Source organism: Furipterus horrens, unplaced genomic scaffold (genome assembly GCF_987537825.1).
Source record: "Furipterus horrens unplaced genomic scaffold, mFurHor1.1.pri manual_scaffold_4, whole genome shotgun sequence".
Lineage (NCBI taxonomy): Eukaryota > Metazoa > Chordata > Mammalia > Chiroptera > Furipteridae > Furipterus > Furipterus horrens.
The window spans coordinates 151,268,064-151,289,266 of NW_028327174.1; the positions used below are offsets into that span (position 1 = coordinate 151,268,064).

General features: G+C 40.2%; 1 protein-coding gene across 1 annotated transcript in view; it reads left to right on the forward strand.

Moving 5' to 3' along the window:
• Positions 1–21,203, forward strand: part of GLIS3 (GLIS family zinc finger 3) — a 319,845-nt gene that overhangs the window by 266,092 nt on the left and 32,550 nt on the right. The window contains exon 6 of the mRNA XM_090275841.1: positions 9,277–9,445. Within this exon, the coding sequence (XP_090131967.1) occupies positions 9,277–9,445 (169 nt within the window). The remainder of the gene's footprint in view (positions 1–9,276; positions 9,446–21,203) is intronic.

Consider the following 21,203-nt stretch of genomic DNA (forward strand, 5'->3'; position numbering starts at 1 on the left):
TTGCATTAAAAATTGGATTTGCTGTCTGTGCTAAAATCTGTATCTAAGAGGCCCTCACTGGGAAGTGTTTTCAGAAGTCACATGGAAGTGGCGTGGGTGGGGTTACCTCTGTAGTATCTGAAGGGGAGGAAACATCATTTTCAGTTAACATGGAACAGGTAGGAGATAGCTAAAGAACAAACAATGCAGAGTTAAGAAAACTGAATACTTTTTTTCTGAAACTTTGGTGTTTGGTACCAAGTTGGACTTTATTTCTAAAGAAGCAGATAAGGATCATCCTATAAGAGCTTCCAGGAATGGTTGGCCCTGCCTGCTCCATCTTCTTCATGTTCTCCTCCTCTTCCCCAAATGGAAGATAACCTCACATGCAGACGCAATACTGATTTTCTCCCAGGGTAGTCTGAGTTGTTTGCCCGTTCAAATTGTTTCATTGATTTTCTATGTTATTAACTCTCTGTGAGTAAGAACGTAGGTTGGGAGGCAAAGGGAAGAAAGATGAGGTGTAAGATTTGAGGTTAGATTGGCATGCATTGTCTGGAAAAAGACCCAAGAGGGCTGGTCCCAGAGAAGTTCAGAGAGCTGCCAGATAATGCCATTCGACTTGTAACAAAATGTCTTTGTTCTGAAACGCAGAGGTTTTAGGAGCTTTTCCTACCATGGGGTTAATTATATCTGGTGTTACAGAATGTTTGATGGTAACCTTTGACATTTACATGGATATCATCAGCCATTATCTTCTAGTTGTATTGCTGTGTATTCCAGAAAGGTATATAAGCATGTATCCCCTCTCAAACACTAATAACTTCTTTACTGGCTATAAATACAGCTGCATGATGTGGAAATGTAATTGGGCAGCCTACATAGGAGTTTGAAGCTCATGTGGGAATATCTATTTGTAAGAAAACCTGAATATTCATGTAACTGTGCAGACATCAATAAATTCTCATTTTACCTTATTTATTTCTGTTCCCCAGTGAACAGCAGTGCTCTTAAGCTCAAAGTTAATAGGCATGTTCTTCAGAGATGTACTCTCTCTTACCTTAATAGAACATCTCCCTAACACATTTGTTTATCAGTTGCTAGGTAGCTCTCCCATCAGGTGACACCAGTATGTTTTCTTTGTCTCAGTGCAGTGGTGACAGTTACCATTGTTTGCCATCAGTTAGCTTGGGGTAGCATGTCAAAGATGTACGGGTGGTGTCATTTCAGTCTGACAGCCACCCGATCAAGTTGAGAAGGGATTGTTTCATTACCCTCTTATCAGGGCTGCTGGATAATGATACTCTACACTGCGAAGTAGGAGGGGAAAAAAAGACAGGCAGAAAGAATAGATTTTTTAGCGATTGACAGTATTAAAATTATTCATGCCTCAAGGAGACGGGCAAGATTAGAGCAGTGACTGTGCAAACCCTTAAGAAGCGACATTTTCCTCATACAGGTGGAATGTGGAATGATGCCCTTCCTGATGGAGAGAGGGGGGAAGGGGGTAGTGCCCAGACTTCAGGAGGAAAGAAAGGGAAACCAGCCCCTTGTACTCATAGGCAGCAAGGCAAGGATTAGCTGCGGCATCTCTCCATTCTCCAATTAACCTCAATATCAAATGCAGCCTTCCAAGTGACTCTGACGAGGCCTTATCCTTGTTAGAAAACTCTCTGGTTTATGAATTCAGGTCGTGGGAGCATTTTCCACTGAAAGGCAGTGCGATTAAATTGCTCCGGGGTGAAATGCAAAGAACTGCAGGAGGTATTGGGGCCTAAATTTCCACCCTTGGGGAGCAAAACTCCAGTCGCCCCCAATATTTGCCATTTTTTTCAGAATGAATGAAGGAGGCAAGTCTTTTTTGCATTCTGAACATTAGCCATGGCTGGATCTTTATGCTCTTGAAGAAACAAACAAAAAGAAGTGCTCAAAATGTAAAACTACTCAAGATAAACTAAGCTTCAAGAGGGACAATTGTGTTGACATTTTAGTAACAGCCCATTTTCACTCCTTAACAAAGTGCAGTCATGCATGAAAATGACTTGTTATCTTTTAAACTGAAACGCATTATGGATTGTAACTCAAGGTGTGTATTACTCATGCAAAATAAAGTACATTTTAACCCTATGAGGATTCTTTCTCAGGCCCTGAACACTTTATAGCAACTTGCATTAGAAAATTAAACAAAAAAATGCTTATTATTAGAGAGTATGATGTATATACTCTTCTGCATTTTAAAATGACCTTGGTTCACAGTTTATATTTATATGCAGCTTCAGGTAAGAGGCCATACACCAGCAATTTTCAACCTTTTTCATTTCATAGCACACCAACTAATTACTAAAATTCTGTGGCACACCAAAAAATATTTTTTTGGCCAATATGACAAAAAAACAGGTATAATTTTGATTGATTTACAAAAAAATATTAATAGTAATTACCTGTCCCTTTTGCTCCAGACTGACTTTTTAAAACATCGTATGCCTATTCTGTAAATACAGATTTCTGCTACCAAGAATTAGCCAATCAGACCCAATCTTATTACGTGACATGACCAAGAAGATCCAACTCTATTATATGACCTCTATATGTATGGTTCAAGACAGGACATTCATACTGTTGTGTTGGCAGTTGTCATTTTTTAAATTTGACAGTCTAAGGGAAAAGAGGTCAGTGCCTCTAACTAAATAGTCGGGTATTGTATGTTTTAAAAATTCATATGGCACACGTGTTGAAAACTGCTGCTATGCACTATTGAAGATTAACCATTCTGGAGTATCTGTGTCTTTCTTTTTCCTATCCTATTAATAATAGTAATCATTACAATAACATAAACAGCCAAAGAATAGCAACAGCAGTTTATTCAGCATTTAACCATGGCCCAGGCATTGTGCTACGTATTTTGTATATAGTATATAATCCTCCTCACCATCCCGTGGGGTATTACTCTTACTTAAGATGAATAAACTGAGCTTATGTTAAGTGACTTGTCCAAGACACATTGCTAGTAATTGGTAAAAGATTCAAACCCAAGTCCATTTGACTGCCAGTGGGTGCACTTCGTTCTCTTAATAACCGGCCTGATACACGATAGATATCTCTCTCTGTAGTGCCCAATTTCTGGTGAGGCCAAAGGAGCCAAAGTTTTCATTGCAGCTGAACTGTTTCCTGAATCCTTCCGAGGTTCAAATTTCTCCTGGGAGCATGGGGGTAAGAGACAGAGAGACAAGATTGAACTCACCATTTGAATGGGACCTCTAGTTCTTTTTAATGTATCTGTGAAAGTCAGCTGAGCCTGGTTTCATTGACTAGCTTATTCTTTTGTTCTGTGACCCTGGAAATACTGCCTAAGAAGTGAAGGGTGAGCCCATACCTCTTCCCGTGTACCAGCACCGAGTGTTAAATGTCATTTCTCAAGGTCCCAACATTAGAGCAGTACCATGGCTGTTAAGTAATTATAAATGACTCCAAATGTGTATTTACTCCAACACTTCAGTGGCAGCAGATCTGCACGGCAAATCTCTTCTTCATGCATTATTGATAGAAGCGGCAGCCTTTCAGCCAACGACATCATGCTCACTTGTGGTAACAAGTACACATATCTTATCACTCATGAATTATCCCTCTTTACCTGCCTTCTTTCCATCAGTGGATCAATATGCCTCTGACAAGCATCTGAAATCTTTATTTGGGAAAAAACATATTTCCTACCAGTCATTTGTTTTCCAAAGCAAATAATTCCATTGCCTGAATGAATTTTCAGCACTGGAAAATTTCTCTTATCCGTGCTGAGGTCAGTTCAGTGCTCTCAGGATAGGTAGAAAAAGAAATGGGGATATACTTTTTGCATCCTAATCAGCATTTTGGTGGTGAAAGCTATCCGTGTGCTTGGTGGGGAAAGAGTGCCTAGTTACTCCAAGCAGCGTTTGCAAATGGAGTGTTGATGTGTTCTGATACAATATCAACATTGTTGTGCCTTTTCTTGAATCCGACTTGCATTTCAGAGGCATCATGGTGTGGTAATTAGGGACATATAATCTGGAATCAGGCTTCCTGGGTTTGAATTCTAGCCCCACTACTTACAAGCTTCATGACTTAGGTAACCTAGTCAGGAACCCAATTAGGCCTCAAGTTCCTTGTCAGTAAATGGGGGAAAGATTTGCAAAATACTCAGTAAATGTTAACTATTGATTCTAGGGTATAGGGCAGCAAGAAAGTGAAATGCAACTCAGACGTGGTCCAGCACTTTCTGTTCAAAGTGCAGTCCCTGGGGCAGCAGCCTCAACGTTGTTAGTAACTTGGGGAGTTTGATGGAAGTTCAGAATCTCAACACACCCTGTCTCTAAGTCCTAGTGAATCAGAAGCAGTGTTTTATCCTGGTGATTTGTTTGTAGTACTATAGCTACCCATACAGTTTTTAGTAGCAATGTGCCCTCCATTTGACTGTTTTTTTTTAACATACCTCAGCCTGCCAAGGGAGGTCTTCCCTACCTCTAAAATGACGAAATCATAGTTACCAGGCAATGTCTATGGTAGCCTTCCCTGGTTCTGGAGATGGGCCTGAGATAAGAAGGCTTCATTTTGAGAAGCAACTAACACTCCTTTCCTCCCTCCATTCACACAGTAAATGCGTAAGAGCTGAAGCATCCCCAGGGGCACCCTATCCTTATTAGTCAGAAACTGAGATTAATTGTTTTCATTTCGATAGATTCAGCGAGCTGCCTATTAACTCAAATTAACCTGAGCTAGTTAAAGGCGCCAGCCTAAAATACCCTGGTCCCCATAACCAGTGAGATGGTATCTGGGTACCACATAGATCAGTAAACACTGCTTTGTCAGTGCTATAAAGCCCCGCTGAGTCACCTCTACCTTCCTCTACAGGAGACGGGGTGGGAGACAGCAGAAAGCCAAGTCCCAAAGCCGCAGGGAAGGTATCTCCTGGTCCTCTGCTAAAGGCAGGGCTCCTGAATTCATTTCAACACCAGGCTTTTATTTCCTTGGGGAGTCCACCATCTCTTAATCACAAAAGCAGTAAGAATTTTCCAATATGTTCTCCGCCGTGCCTAATCAGTTGTTCCAGCTGCCAGTCATCGGCCCCGTCTGGAGGTTCACCTCAAAGCCCTCTTCCAGCCTTCAAAGAAGCAGTGACCTCTGAGGTGACACCAGACAATGAAGGCCATCCCTGTGGGCAGCCTGTGTGTGCCAGTTGATTTGATCACAAGAGTTTTGTTAATATTGCCCTGGATTCTGGAGGAATCAGTTTTCTTTCTTACACTTTGATCAGTAAGGACTCAGATGCCACATTGGTTGAATTAGGAAAATCATTTTGAGTGTGTATGGAAGGAAATTTTTCCTTTTGTGAGTGACGTTAGAATTATACTCTAACATGGATATTTTCTTCCTGGGGATAAAATATTACTTAATATATCCAGAGCATTTATCTGGAAGCATGTGTTGTGGTGGGCAGGTCTATGTAAAATTGGCAGGTGTTAAGACTTTAGACACTGAGAAATTAGCACCTGCCTGGTACAGAGTAGGGGCTGGAAAATTGTGTTTGAATGAATGGATGAATGAATGAATGAAATAATATTCTTAGACTGTATTAAGTAAGTTAGAATCCTGGATGTATGACTGCGGTATACTTGGAAATTTTTAGAGGTCAGTGTTAGTAGGAGAGGCATTTCCTATGCCATAGTGAAAATTTCTGAGCAATGTGGATCTTTGGTAGAGGCCAACAGCAATCCTACTGAAGCTACAGCTCTCTGACTCCAGAATTTTGTCCATTTTATTGGAAAAGTATATGAAATGGGGGTTGGATATATGTTAGAAAGACATGCTTTGTCTCCTGTTACTTCCTCTAAATTTCAGGTCATTATATTGGTCACAGGCAACATCCATGACCAGCAGGCTTGCGCTGGACTCTGCACACACACTACTTTATATAGACTCTGAATTATAAGCTTCTACTAAGGTATCTCACAAGAGGAATTTGTCTTACACTTCTCATCCCACTGTTAGAAAATAGAAGCAAATCAAGGGCCTCATTTTGCTGAGGGATAATTTCTTATGCCCTATGTAAGAAACTGTCCAGTATACTTTCCAAATACAGACTTTAAATTGTACCCTAAAGCCTTCGCTTTCACGTTCTCATGGGCCCTGGTTCAAAGGACCACTGGATGTGCCAATACTACTCACTGGCAGTAGCAATGAATGGAAGAGCTGTAGTTGCATGTTTGACTGTTGGTCAGTCAACACTTGACTTCAGCACAGCTGGAGGGCATGTTTCTAAGACATTGGCCCTGTACCAGACACATCTTATGTCCTCCCTTACATGCTCTCCATCATCTAGTCCACCTATTCTTTTGCTATGGCAACCATCTGTATAAGGATTATTTGGTAGTTTCTCCTCTCAACTGCACCATGTATCTCTGGCTTTCTGCCCTCAAACTTCTCCGATGCCCTGGTATTGAGCATATCTGAGAATGTTTAGCCACTTTGACTCATGTGTCTACCTCGAAGTGTGAGGGAAGTGACTAGTGGGGAAGAGGAGCCAGGGAGTAACTGTTCCTTTCTGTCCTTTTCCTACTCACTGAACCCCAAGGGGGACTGTATTGGCTGACACTTAGATTGTGTACATTTTTGCTTGCTCAACAAACCTACATGAATGATGCTGTTGAAGATACTGGACACCAATGGTATCTTGTTCCCTAGCCTGTCCCAAGACATGGCTCAATGTTTATCACACCATAGGTACTTCATACATATCTGTGGAATAATTGAATGTTAAGAGGGCAATGAAAAGAACACAAGTAACTCTGCACAAAGAGCAAAACTATTAAAATAAGTAGACAAAGTTCAAGAACATTATAGGCAAAAGCACAGTAGTATGAATTTTCATGATATAGTTGAGATGTGGTCAGTCGTCTGGTTTGGCCGGAGCTTGGGCGCACATTGTGGGGTCACCAATAAGATAGTGTGTTAAAGCACTTTGAACACTGTCTGATGCTCTACACTAGTACGTCATGTATTTTAGTAGAGTTGATGTATAACAGTCTCTTTTCCTCACCAAACTGCAACCTCCTCGAGGACAGGGACCCACGTATATATAGTAGAGTGGCTAGCGTGTACCACTTAATAAATACTGAGTTAAAAATTAATGTTTGATGGATGGACGGATGGATGGACAGTTAATGGATAGATGGGCACTTGGTTCTGGCTATTAAATGGAATGAAGAAGCCCTTCACCAGGCCTAGCTCTCAGTGTGCAGCAAGCTGCAAAAAAGTTACCAAATTTCTCAGCCTATTTTATAGCAGCTAATGCAAAATGTAGCTAATATAGCTAATGTAGACCTCTGGGAAGCAACACATTTTTCTGTGGAAGCACGGAGTAGAGCGTAAAGTGCACACCAAGTTGCCCTGTTGCCCATGGGGTTATAAACAGCAGGAGCAGTGCATCCCTAGTGAGGAACACACACATACAAAAATACCTCCAGGGGATGATAAATGAGGGGTGTATTCAGCAACTACAAGAAAACAAATAGGAGTGCTCACGATACTACACTAAAGCAGGGGAAAAAATTAGCTGTGTTTCCACAGTGTCTCTGTGACCCCTTATGATTCCATTAGTTTTTGGAATCGTATATAAAACACTGAGCTCCATGCTGACAAACACCAGGCCTAAAACTATTGCCACAGTGAATCCAAACAGCCTTCTCTCTTGGGCAAAATTATTATTTGGAATACAAGCAGAATTGTGGTTGCCTGAGCGAACTGAGCATAAATGAGGTTGTGATTCATAAGGTGACTCTAGCGAGTTTGCAAATGTGCAACTTTTCTGGAGGCTGACATACAACAGACACTCTGCATTGCTGTTCTGAGCTGGTAAGCATTTTCTTGTCACACCACCTCTTAAAGACATGGAGGGCTGTGGAGGATGCAGGCTTCTGAGGACAAGAGTTAACCTGACACAATGCTGACTTACCAGAAATAAAGCCTTCAAATCAGATCACACCCCTGTCAGTAGCTTTTTAAGCGGGAAGATGGTAATTCTGCCTCTTCACATCTTCCTTTAGGTACTTGAACTCTTATTCCATTGGATTAAGCTTTTGGGGGCTGGGTCATCTGGGGTATGAATTCTATCCAGGGGAGGTTGCAGAAAAGTGGTACTGGTCTAAAAATACAGCTCCCTGAACTTTTAAACCCTCAAATCTCTTTGATTATGTGGCTTCTTTTTCTTAATCTTTAGCCTGATTCTTTTTATTTTTTAAAAAAAATCCATTTGTTCTTTGATATCAGTAGAGTAAGTTCAGAGAGAGCAGGGATGGGCATAAAGCTCAGAAAGCTTTGTGTAGAGAAGGAAGTTAAAGAGAGTCAGCATAATGATGCTGGTATGATTGCACTATAATGAGATGTCTGCTGAGTAGGTCCCAGATACTGAGAGAGCCTCTCTGATAGTGATAGACTATGAAAGCGACGAGCCCCAGTTTCTTCTGTAGCATGGTACCAATTAGCCAATCTAAGTGGGCACATATTTAACTTTGAGGTCACATACAGTTCTCAAAGGCTAGGCTTCCCCTATGAGTGAGGCTTTAACTCAGTCTCTGTGTCATAATAGGCAACAGCAGGGGAATATCCCAGAGGTGCATTTGAGACCCCCCTTTTCATATTTTGTGGTGGTAGGAGAAGACTCATTCTCGTTGAAGACCAAGTACATCCATCCATCACACCATTGGGGAGATGCCTGGGGTCAGTTAAATGCTAAAGTTAAAAGGGTGTAGGATCCTGCGCTGATGCTAGGATCAGGGGACGCTCCTTTCTCATTACATTGATGTAATAGTGACAGAGAGAAACCCCAGCCTGACCCGCAGCAGCTCGCAGCAGTGATGAGAAGAGGAAGAAGGCCTGTGTTGTACCCTTCTAGGTCAGCAGAGCAAATCTTCTGTTACCTGAATCCCATCCCTCCTGACTGAAAAGTGCTAATGCAGAGACCTTCACCCAGATGCAAACATACAAGATTGACTAATTATATATACAGTGTCCAGACAGGAAACGGGTAGGGCAAGGCTGCACTTAGGGGAAACCACGGACGTCAGCCTGGAACCAGCAGAATGTGAGCAGCCATCAAGGCACGTGAAAACAAAAGCTGTGTACATCCAATAAGGGGAGAACTGTTCCCTTAAAACCACCAAAAGAAAAACAAACAAGCCCCTAAAATATGCTTGCTGTTAGCCTTTGGTATTTAAAAAATGCGGGCTTCACTTGGGGCACAGTCTGATGCTTGTTCTCCCTTGATTTCAGCTTCCATTTTCTCCAGCAATCATTCAAGTCGAAGCGGAACAGCAGCTGGGGCCATGCCACCCCCACATCCTGTCAGTCACCCTTCTCCAGGACATAATGTGCAGGGGAGCCCCCATAACCCCTCCTCCCAGTTACCTCCACTCACAGCTGTGGACACGGGAGCTGAGAGGTAAGGCCATCTGTCTCTCTTCTAATAGGTGTCGCAGCCAAACCTCCTTCCACATGGAGAAGTGCTTTGACAGTTGCTGAATTTTATTAATAATCCATTGGTGGGTTGAGTTACCCAAAGGTGACATATTAAAAGTACATACACAAAGCACGTGGATCAAATATCTCATCTGTTTTATTTTCCATGGGAAAAAAATGAAAAGATAGGGTTTGATGCTGGGAAAACGTCAGAATGTCTTGTCTGTCTCACTTTTCCTTAGCTGTTTCAGGGACTCAATTTTAAGGTAACTTCCCCACAGGTTGAAATGCTTTCCAAATTGTACAATAAGATGGTGCCTTTCAGCACATAGACGAGCAGTGTTAGATTGAGAGTATAGCATAAAAGGACACAGGATTTTATAAGAGTGATGAGAAAGGGGCTGTTCATGGAGTACTGCTAATGATACCATCCTCATAAAGAGTTTCTGGGTGAAAATTTTAAAATCTTGACACTTAAGTTCCTGTCCTTGGACTGGCTAACCCTCCAGTGTTGTGGACAACATGCCACTCGTTTTGTTCTCCTGTCCGCTTGTCACTGGCTTGATTTGAGCTACCGAGGGGATACAGTCAGACCTTCACAGGGAAATATGTTCTTGTGGGGAATCCCTGTGCAATCCTGGTGCGCTAAGCATTGGGTAGGCAGAATACTGGGTTGCATTGACAGCAGGAATAAAAGCTTTGAGTCTTGGATTTCACCAGCAATTTGTGGTTTTATCATTTTTGGTGTGGTCTACAACTTTTTTTACAAACTGTTTTAAGTCCAAAAAACCATCTTTTAAAAAAATTAGGCCTACGCCTTTCTTTAGAGTAATACATCTGTTCATTTAATAAGAATCTGCTCTGTGCTGGGACATTGTTCTGGGTGCTGGGGATGTAAAGACTATTAGAATATGGTCCTGCCCTTACAGGACCAAGTGGTGAGGACACACATGTAAACAAAGTATAGTAATGCTATGTGAATAAATGATATAATAAAGATGCCCCTTGAGCCCAAGGAAGTTGTCCTTAACTCTGTCTCAGGGAGGGAGGGAAAGAAAGACAATAATCTAGACATTGAAGGAAGACTAAGGCTTTTCCAGATAGAAAAATGGGGAAAAGCAGCAACAGGAACGTAGGCAAGAGATAAGGAGGGGTATGTACACACATGGAGGGAGGTTCCAGTAGCTCCGGTGACATTATCCAGTGTGTACATTGCTGATGAAGTTACACGAGAACCGTTACAAGCTCTTTATTATGAGAGAAATCCATCAGATTATTGTTACAGAGAAATAATTCAGGTGACGAGATGGGAGTAATAGAGGCTGGAAGCAGGGACAGGAGGGAGGGAAAACAAGAAGGAGGTTATTGCAGGAGTCCTTGTGAGAAATATGAGGACTTGAACTGAGGCAAAGCGTTAAGGGTGGAGAGCTTTTACTTAAGAGTCAGAATTGCTAATTATTCTTGCCTATATTGAGTAAACAGAAGAGGCCAAAATTCATCCCCGAGTTTCACCCATAGAAACCAAGATGGAAAATTGTGCCATTAACAGAAACTGAAAATATAAGAAAGCATGGTAGAATGGAGGGGAAGAGGGCATTGGGTAGAGGGAAGAGTAATAATAAAAGGACTTTAGGTTTGAGTTTTTAGGTGGTTGTAAAGGATCTGTGTGGATGTGTCTGATGGGCAATTAGAAATATGGACCAGAAGATGTTAGAGTTATTTTAACAATTATATTATACTTATTTTACAGTTAAAGTGTATGCAACTTATTAGCATCCTTGCTCAGGATCCATCAGCAAAGCAGTGTGAATGATAACCATCTATTAAGTTCACAGACAGGCAACCTTTCCAGTTGTCAGATGTACTCCTATAAATTGAGATGAATTTATTCATTTTAGCACTTTACCTAATTTCCAGTTGGGTTTGAATGACATTAGCCATGGACTTTCCATCATCTCATTGTATTTGGCCTGGCAGAGAATCATGCTCTACAAGGTAGTGTTGACCTTAAACAAATAGATAGCCAGCTACATCTGCAGCAGAATGGGTTTATTCCGGAACAAGAATTACAACTCACCACATTCAATCTAATGGCAAACTATGTGCAAGTCCAGAGAAACCAAAGGAGATGAATACTCCTATGGACTTGGTAGGGGCTGCCATAAAGGAAGAGTCTAATGGAGGAAACTGACAATTCCAAGTCTAGTGACATTTTATTGGCTTAGTTATGGTAGCTTACCATTGGCTGAGCAAGAAGGGATCTTTCCTTCCTCTGGCTGACGTAGTAAAGTAATATCACTTCCTGTCAAAGAGGCAAGGTAGTCTCTTCCAGTTAGGGTCAGTAGCATGCAAAGTGACATGAATGGGAGTTCTCTCTTCCAGTCTTCTGACTCCATTTTAAATGAAGTTTCTCTAAATTTTCACAGTGGTGAAGTTAAGAAACTGTCCATTGAGATCTCTTTTTTATCTCATCTTATGAGTAGTCACAACTCTTTACAAGAATATAAGAGAAAAGCAATCCACGTGTCTTCCTTTTGCACACAGCCATTGTAAGAATAATCATAGAAAAAGATTTTAGCCATCAGTGGAGGCAAGAACAACAGCAACAACCGAAAATCCTGATATCTGAATTCCCGCTTCCAGTTACTAATTGTTAATGTTCCTGAGGCTCCTGCTTGGGTTGTTTTTTTTTTTTTTTAACATTTTATTTTGTAATTTATTTTTTTCAAGTCTATTTTGAAAGTTTATAACATATTAAAAAACTAGAAGAATAGTACAATGAACCCCCATACATCCTACAGCCACATTCACCCATTGTTAATATGTTGCCATCTCTCTCTCTGCCTATCTTACTTTTGTCTTTGCCTCTCTAACTTGGGAGATCCTTTATTTGTTTGTTTGTTTGCCTGTTGTTTCTGAACTATCTGAGAGATTGTTGCAAGTATCACTGAGCTTTAACCCCAGTTACTTCAGGAAAGATTCCCTAAGAAGAGTATTGCCCTACATATTCATAATATAATGATCATGGTCATGCAATTTAACATTTATATAGTATTATCATCTAATACATAATCAATATTCAAATTTCCCCATTTGTGGGGATAATGTTTTTTTATAGCTGAAGTTTTTTTGTTTTTTATTTTTTATTATTCCTTTTTACAATTCAGGATCTTTCAAGGATCACAATTCTCATTTCTTTTTGGTCTTCTTGAATCTAATGAAGTTCTCCAGCTTTTAAAAATCATCATCATCATTTTTATTGTCTTTCTTGACACTGACAATTTTTTAAGAACTTGGGACATTAGTTTTGCAGCATGTTTTGCAGTTTGGATTTGTATGATTGTTTCTTACTAAACAGATTCATTGTAAGCATTTTGGGCAGTGATACCACATAGGTGATGTGGTGTTTCTTAGCTCTTCTGATCCTCAGTTTGCACCTCCTAGAGAATTAGAAGTAAATGAACCAAAACAGGTAAGGCGCTTAGCATATTATGTGGCATGAAGCAGACACTGAGTAGCTGTTGCTGCATACATAAAGACAGCCTTGACTTGGCTGAGAGATTCAGGTTTAGAAATTAGAGGATGTTAAATGATTACAGTAGTTGATAATGTAGCTAATCATGGAAGGGAAAATGGAGAGGAAGGGGAGGGTGGTGGTACTTTATATGGCTGGGTGAAGGAAGTGGACGTTTCATTTCTGTGGCCTTGCCCTGCTGCTCTGCTGTTCCCACAGGATGTGTGCCCCATCCCTGAGCCAGTGCAACTGGAATGGGCAAGCGTGTGGAAGGTTATCTCTTCCAATCAGGTCTGGGGAGGAGAATGACATGAAACAGCCCGGGATTATTCACTGTGTTTGCATTAGTGTCCAGCATAAAAACACTAAGAGGAAATGTGCTTGCCTTCCGCTTTTGGTTTATATATTTTTGCCTCTGTTTTCTTGGGAAATCCCCCAGTAAAAACTCCAGCAGTTTTCTTAACGGAAATAGGTTTATCACACTTTGCGATTTTTAGTGGGAAACTGGAATTTTTTCCTGCTTTGTGGGCATTGATTCATAATTTACTTAGCTTTAACTTGTGAAGAAAATGAGCTGAGTCACTGTCAGATGTCAGGAAAGGTCCACCACATCTATCCAGTTAGCATCAGATTCTTTGAGTCTTAAACCATTATAAAATAAAATAAAATAAAAGCAAGCTCTGTCAATTTGATGAGGTTCCATTTTTATTTTGAAAAATTATCTGAATGACACATCATTTCAGTGATTTAAGCAGTATCAACCACATCACCTAATGTTGATTTAAACTTATTATGGGAAGTGGTGTTTTAATATGCCATACTGAACAAGCCAAGTGGTACTTTATAGCAGTGGCTTCCTGGAAGAAGAACCCAGTGTCTTAGGAAATGTTAATTCATTGGATTTCATAGTATGCCATTTAGACCAGGAAAACAAAAAACAAAAATATTGATGGGAGTCCCTTTCTGAGATGGAGAAATTTTGCTATCCCAGTAATAAGTCAGCTGGATTTGCATCATTCATTTTATTTGCGTGTCAGCTGCTTCTCTCCATTCTGAAGAAGGCTACTGTAGTACAAGTGGCAGAGCTTCAGAGACTGGTGAATTGACCACAGTGGAGTGAGCACCACCTCTGAGCCAGAGAAGACTGAAAGCAAGGAAAGGATATGGTCTCCTCAGGGAGTATACAATTGAGTACAGGAGTCAGCAGCAGAGAATGTTAGGGACAGTTGTTTTTGAGAAAGTAGTCAAAACACCTTAACCAAATAAGGAATGCTAATTTCTTGAGCCTATATCAAGTCTTGGGAAGCCTTACTGTTTTTCATTCATATCAGATGTGACGTTGCTAGAATTCTAGGTACTTTGATATATGTGTGCTCTTTCTGTGCCTTTTAATAATGAGGGCTGGTCTTCAGAGATGTCATTTTCTAATTCAGCATTGAAAACATAGTCTAGCTTTCCTGGATGTCAAAGATAGCAATTGTTTCTTTCTTTTTTTTTTTTTTTAATTTATTGGAGTGACATAGGGTATTAAGATTATATAGGTTTCAGGCATACAGTTCTACAGCACATCATCTGTATATTGTATTGTGTGTTTGCCATCCCAAGTCAAGCCTCCTTCCATCAATGTTTATCCCCCTTTCCCTTTTTCTACCTCCCCCACCCCTCTTTCCTCTGGTAATCACCGTACTGTTCTCTATGTCCATGAGTCTTTCTTTCTCTCTCTCTTTCTCTCTCCTCTCTCTCCTCTCTCTCTTCTTTTCTTTTCTTTTCATTTTTTTTCTGCTTCCAGCCCCTAACCCCCTTCCCTCTGACAGCTGTCAGGTTCTTCTGCTCTAGGCAAAGCAGCCTACTCACTGACTTTGTTTCTGCATGTTAATTCAGGATCTTTCTCTACCTAAAGATTTCCCTTTGTCATATTCTTGACTAAATATTACTCATCCTTTGGAGCTTCCATTACTTCTTAACCCAGAAGCTTCTTGCCTCTTACAGGTCACAGAGACAAGTCACCCAGTTAACTCCCTTGATTCATTTTGTTTAATTTGTTTACTATTTCCTACATGTCACCATGCTAACTGGATTATTAGTTCTTTGAGGGCAGGAACCTTAAGTTTCCTTGCGACCTCCAAAGTGCCTTGCCCTGCACTGTTCAGTGGTAGGTGCTGAGGAGGGTTTGACAAGGGAAAAGGATCAATGAGGGGATTGCCTAGGAAACAGGAGGCTACTTGCCAATTACCAGAAAAGATTGTTCCCCTGGAATCATTGGTCTAGATCGTGGTGATTCTAGTTCTCAAACTCCCTACTGTCTTGTGTAACCTGAACATATTAACAAAATTAACAAAATAAATAGTTGCCCTAATACATACAGTCATGCACACATACTCTTTTCCTGTGGTCTTCAGTACTAGACACCTGATACCATTCTCTCTCATTTGCATGTGTAGCATCTGAACAGCTCAAAACTAGGCCTGCTGCTTTGCTAACCTTCCCTCCTCCCCCTGGACTTTCTGAGAAAACAGGGACATTGGTATCTTTACACACTCAGCTTGTTCATAGCCTTACACACGCACATAAACACACACAGTCCCCATCTTCCTCTCTCTTCCTAACCCCTGGTACATGTGAAATAATGGCTAAAAAAGTCATAAGCATAATATAAAATGTTAAAGCTTATGAAAATTATCTCAGCAGTGGGTTCATTCATTTGAGTCATTCATTCATCTGGTATTTGTGTCCCAGGCAATAAACTGGACACTGAGGATATAGTTGTCAATAAGACTGTAAAGTGTCCAGTATAATGAGAGACAACTAGATCAATAGGCAACTATAATTTAAGATGTTATGAAGGGGTGGAGAAACACAGAAAGTTCACCCATCCCAAAATTAGGGAGGGAGGAATACAGGAAAAATGTCTCCTTGAAAGCTGAAGGTCTGTAGGACCTGGCCAGGCAACATGGGTGTGTACAAAAGGTCATAGGAGAGAGAGGGCAGGGGTGGAGCTTCAGATACAAATGTGGGAGGAGCCTCATTAACTGCATTAAGGAGTTTGGGCTTTCTTTTGAGGACAAGGATTTGTGTATTTGGCCAATAAGGGTACCCTGGTCACTGGCCTATATTCCAAATGCCTCCCTGTCATGTTCTCCACCTAGCAAGAATTCAGAATGTAATCTGTGCCCCATAGAAGGAGAAATGACAAAGAATGGACATGGTTCTAGTCCTCAAGCAGACAAGGCTATTCTTTGTATATCTTAGAATGTTGCGGCAACACAGTGGGCTTTGTGTTATTTCTCTTGTTAATATAATTTGAAAAGACAGTTTTGTCCTTTGCAATTCAAAGCTTGTATTTTATAGTCATAACATATCAGGGTTTTGAAGAGTCAATGATTGTAAAAAAAAAAAGAGAGAGAGAAGAAGAAGAAGCTTATATATTAGAGACAAAGTGATGAACATCTGAATGTTAGAACTCTACTATCAATAACTTGTCTTATATCCAAGAAGACTTGGATATTGTTAAGAGGTTTCCACACTGCTATGTGTCATAACTTAGTTGCAATTTACCTAGTGCGCACTTCTCTGAAAGCCTTCCTAACACGTATGACAGAAACTTTCCCAGATGTGTAGAAAGATACTAAACTTACAGGATGACTGGTTTGTCAGTTTTAAAAATAAAGCTCGCCAATCTTGATTGTTGAGATAATTGAGAAAAGCCATAGTCGAAAAACAAATATAAGCCTCCACTAGCCATTTTTATCAGCCCACATGTTGGCGTCTACATCATCCTCTCTGATTCTGTAGATATACTGGTCACCTAATGCCAGGTGATCATGAGCATCATTCTCTCTCTTTGGCTGCAGCACTGTCTTTTCAGAAAACAAACATTATCCTCACTTGGCATCCCACAAGGGATCAATTTCATACATATTCAAGATTAAGAGCGGTGGGGTCCAAAATCTATCTTCTCAAAATGGATCACATGCATTCAGGCACACACACGTTCTACTTGAGAAGCATTGAATGTAATGAACGTTCTTCCTGATGTCAATACTGTGAGCAATGAAGAAGCAGAGAATTCCAGTATCCTAGCCTTGAAAATAGAGATTAGAACTTTGGGTCTTAGATTGGACATACTTACTATTCTTCTATTTTGTTTTCTTTTTAATTTGTCAAAATGTCCTGGTACTTCTTCATGTTTATTCCAGGGCAGAATAGTCCACCAGTCTGTAAACTTCTTAAATATTGGTCAATGACCACAGCCATGCTTCATTCTCTGTGGCAAATGTCAGCTGAGTTATTTGCCTTTGGAATAAACTTTCTCCTCATAGAGGTATTCACCTTATTAATAGCTTCGTAAACGTGCCACTGCGCTGACTTACTCCTGGTAGTCACATATATGGGGGAATTCATGATAATGTTACTTTTTTCTTATCTACCTAGTGATCGTAAATGGCTCCATTGGGAGGAAAAAACCTAAATTAAAAACCTAAACAGCTTAGGAGTCAACTTTGATTCCTCGTTTTTCCCAAATACTCTCATATCTGATTAATCTATATGTCCTCGTAGCTCAAATACATTTAAGTTGAATCAGCTCTACTTTTCCAACCTTGGTTCACCACCATCCCCTTCCGTCTCAACCACGGCAGCCCCCGAACTGTTTTCCTACATCTGTCTATCTTGCCTCCCCATAGCCTTCCACTCTTAACCTCATTGGAGCACACAGGCCTTTGCTCCACCACAAGACTTGCCCTTTAAAATGTAAATCAAATCACTGAGGAACTCCTATTCATCTCTCTTCCCCCTCAGCAATACTTGGAATATAGTCCAGGTCCTTTTTGAAGTCTACATAGCCATCTATGGTCTGGTCTTCATCAGATTCATTTACCACTGCTCCTCTTGCTTAATATGCTCCAGCCACACTGTCCTTACTGTTTCTGGAAAACAACTCATCCAGCCTCAGGACCTTTGTAGTTGCTGTTCCTGAAACCTGTGGGAATCACTTTCACCAAAACTTTACATCACTTGCGTCTTCATTTCTGGTGTCTGCTCAGATGTTACCTCTTCAGAAAGGCCTTTCTTGACCACTCCATCTAAAACTGCCCCCAACTTCACTCTGTTCCTTCACTCTGTTCTATTTTTCTTCATAGATTTAACACTCTGTGCCATGCTGAGACTGTGTCATGCTTACAACTATCCTGTTGACAATCCTTTCCCCTTTGCGCTTAGAAGGGTCACCTAAGAAATTGTGTGGAATGAATGAGTGTCAGTGGAAGGCAGGACTATGACTATGATTTCTCTGTTATTTCTGGGAAAGGTAATAATAACCCTGAGCGGATGATTGTTGTTTTTCCATCCCCACATTCTCCTCTGGGTCACTTCATGGAAAAGCAAGAGACGCTGATGTATGCATTCGTGTGGCACTCTACCAAACAAACAGCTTAACTCATGGTTCAAATATTCGTTCACATCAAACTGTTTTCTGTGTATTTTTAGTTGCAAAGTACACTGGTTCTTTATGTTAGATTAATTACAACCACACATCATGAAGCAACCATTAGAATGTCTGTAAAAGATACTATATTTTTTAAATGCTAAGAAATTTGTTTCACCTCTGAATGCCAAATCAGCCATCTTTATTTTGTTCCCACATTCCAAACAAATCTACGTCGTGTGAAGCCCAAGATGATGTTTTTTTAGTCCCCTTGGATTTTCAGTCAGGAAAGTGAGTCATGACAGTAACAAGGGAGGCTTGAGGTAAAATAGAATTTCTTTTCTTGCAACCTCTACTTTAGAGCATTAGCATGCAGCAACGTAGAGTTCAAACTAAGCCATTACATTATTCAAATGTGTCACTGTGTTCTTTTCATACGCTTTCTCTGAAACAGCAAGTCATACGGAGCCAGAATTCCCCAAGTGAAAGCCCACAAGTCATTCTAGCCTGAGTCAAGACATCCACATATTACAAAGTGCCTTGTCTCTAATGTAGAAAAGGCTGTTCAAAGGAAAGCCTCTGCTTAATGTTATAACAGTGTGATCTGGAAGTCAATTTTGTCTTTTCCCCTCTCAAATGGGGACAGTTGAGGGAATTGGCTGCTAATAGACTGTATATCTTTTTGCAACCAAAGACTGTGTGTTTATTAATGAGGGGGAAGACTATTGAGGTGAGAAGAAACTGAAAGACAAAGTTCTTTGGATTAGTCTTTTTTGCTTAATTTTCTGAGAAATTATTTTCGGTTGTTTTTCTGTGTAATTGCAAGGAGAAAAACTTTTCTCTGTTTTAATCATCTTTCCAGAGTAAATGATTGGAGTCATTCTGTTGAGTAAGATGTTCTCTTCTTAGAAACAGAAGTGGTTGTCTTTGGGAAATATAATATCCAACTGAACATTTGCACCAATTGGACAAGGTACCATCTACCTGGACACAAGAACTGGCACCGAGTTGGGAGCCAAGTCTATGGAACCAAGGGAGTAGTTCAACAGAGTAGTTCTTCAACAGCAACAACCAACATTTATTAAATACTCATCTTTGCATAATACTGGATGAGGTCCTGGAGATACAAATGGGAGTAAACTTCTGAGGATTTGATGCTCTTTCTGTCAATAAGAGGCAAGAGCCCTTCTCTAATTGTGAATTTTTAAACATATGTTGTTTCCTTGAATTGATTTCTCTAGACAAATAACAGCACATGATTTCTGAGCAAACCACCACCTACTAGTTTCTTTTCAAATTTATGGATTATATTGACTTTTGAGGTCTTATTTGGCAGTGGCTTTCGAAGGTACCTGGCCATGCTTGGCAAGAGTACTACTGCACTTGGAAGTTATTGAGTTGGCCAAAAAGTTTATTATGTTTTTTTCATACGATGGCTGTAGTAGTGCTTAGTTGTCTTGAAGTGTATTTGAAACAATTTTGTTAGGTTGTATTGCGGCAGTTATATCACCGTACATTTAAAAAACATCAAAATTGGTGACTTTTTGTGTAGCCATTTTAATACTGAAGATGAAAGAAGTTACGCAATATTTGCAGCAAATTATGCTTTATCATTTCAAGAAAGGTAAAAACACAACTGAAACACAAAAAGATTTGTATAGATTATGGGGAAGGTGCTGTGACTGATCAAATGTGTCAAAAGTGGTTTGCAAAGTTTCTTGGTATTACTGATATTTTAGCCAAATAATTCTTTGCTGTGGCCCTGCTTTTGCACTGGAAGATATTTAGCAGCACCCTTGGCCTCTTCCCACTAGAAGTCAATAGTGAGGGATAGCCAACATACTCAAAATAGCCAAACTGATAAAGTTATTAGTAAAAATGAAAAATGTGTTTTTTATTTTATGGAAAAAAACTAAAAGGACTTTTTGGCCAACCCAACAGTTCTAAAAGTTCTTTGGATATTGTCAAGAAACTGGTCTATGCAGTTTGAGATTACGAGAAAGGCATGGAAGAGGCCATTTTTCTCCCTTTCTCACATTTAGACAAAAATAACACTTGTTTTCCCCTTTTCTCATCTGGCATTCTCATTACACTCTCTTCTGAATGATTTTTTTTTTTAACTAGTGCATTCTACCACAAAGCTGATGGAACTTCATGCCTAACAACGTGTTAAACAAGACTCTTCCCTTTGCCACCGTGCAGGCTGAGTTCATCCCCTTGCTTTGACCTACAAAGAACTGCCAAAGGGATGATATCATTGCAGTTTTTTTTTTTTTTTTTTTTTTTTCATAGCATTATTTTTGACATCAAATGTCTAAGACCACTCTGGATAAATTTTCTTCTGTCTGGCGCTTTTTTGAAAAGAGGATTTGGCAGAATCAGACTTTCTTCCCTTTTTCCTTATCACATAAATTCTAAAATAGACAAACAACTGAGTCACAGCCAATTTTGCAGGCAAGATATTCCAAAAATATCCAGCCCTTGGTTAAGTGTGTCCTGCATAGTTCAATTTTCTTACATATCCTGGATATCCTCTCCTCTTCCCTTTTTGATTTCTAGGGTGGGGGTGGGGGAATATTATAAATACACTTCTCTACCTTTGGCATTGTTACTTTGTTTCTTGACTTACAACTGACTCCCTGTACCCAAGTGGAGAAACATTTTTCCAGAACATTATCCTTTCTATTTCACACGAACGTTCGTTATAGTATATTTGTGAGTCTTCTTTAAAGAGGCTTGGCAATCATTTAGCCTACAGCTAGCTTTGCAGCCCTCAATTTGTTGTGCTCCGTGGAGGTTCTGGCA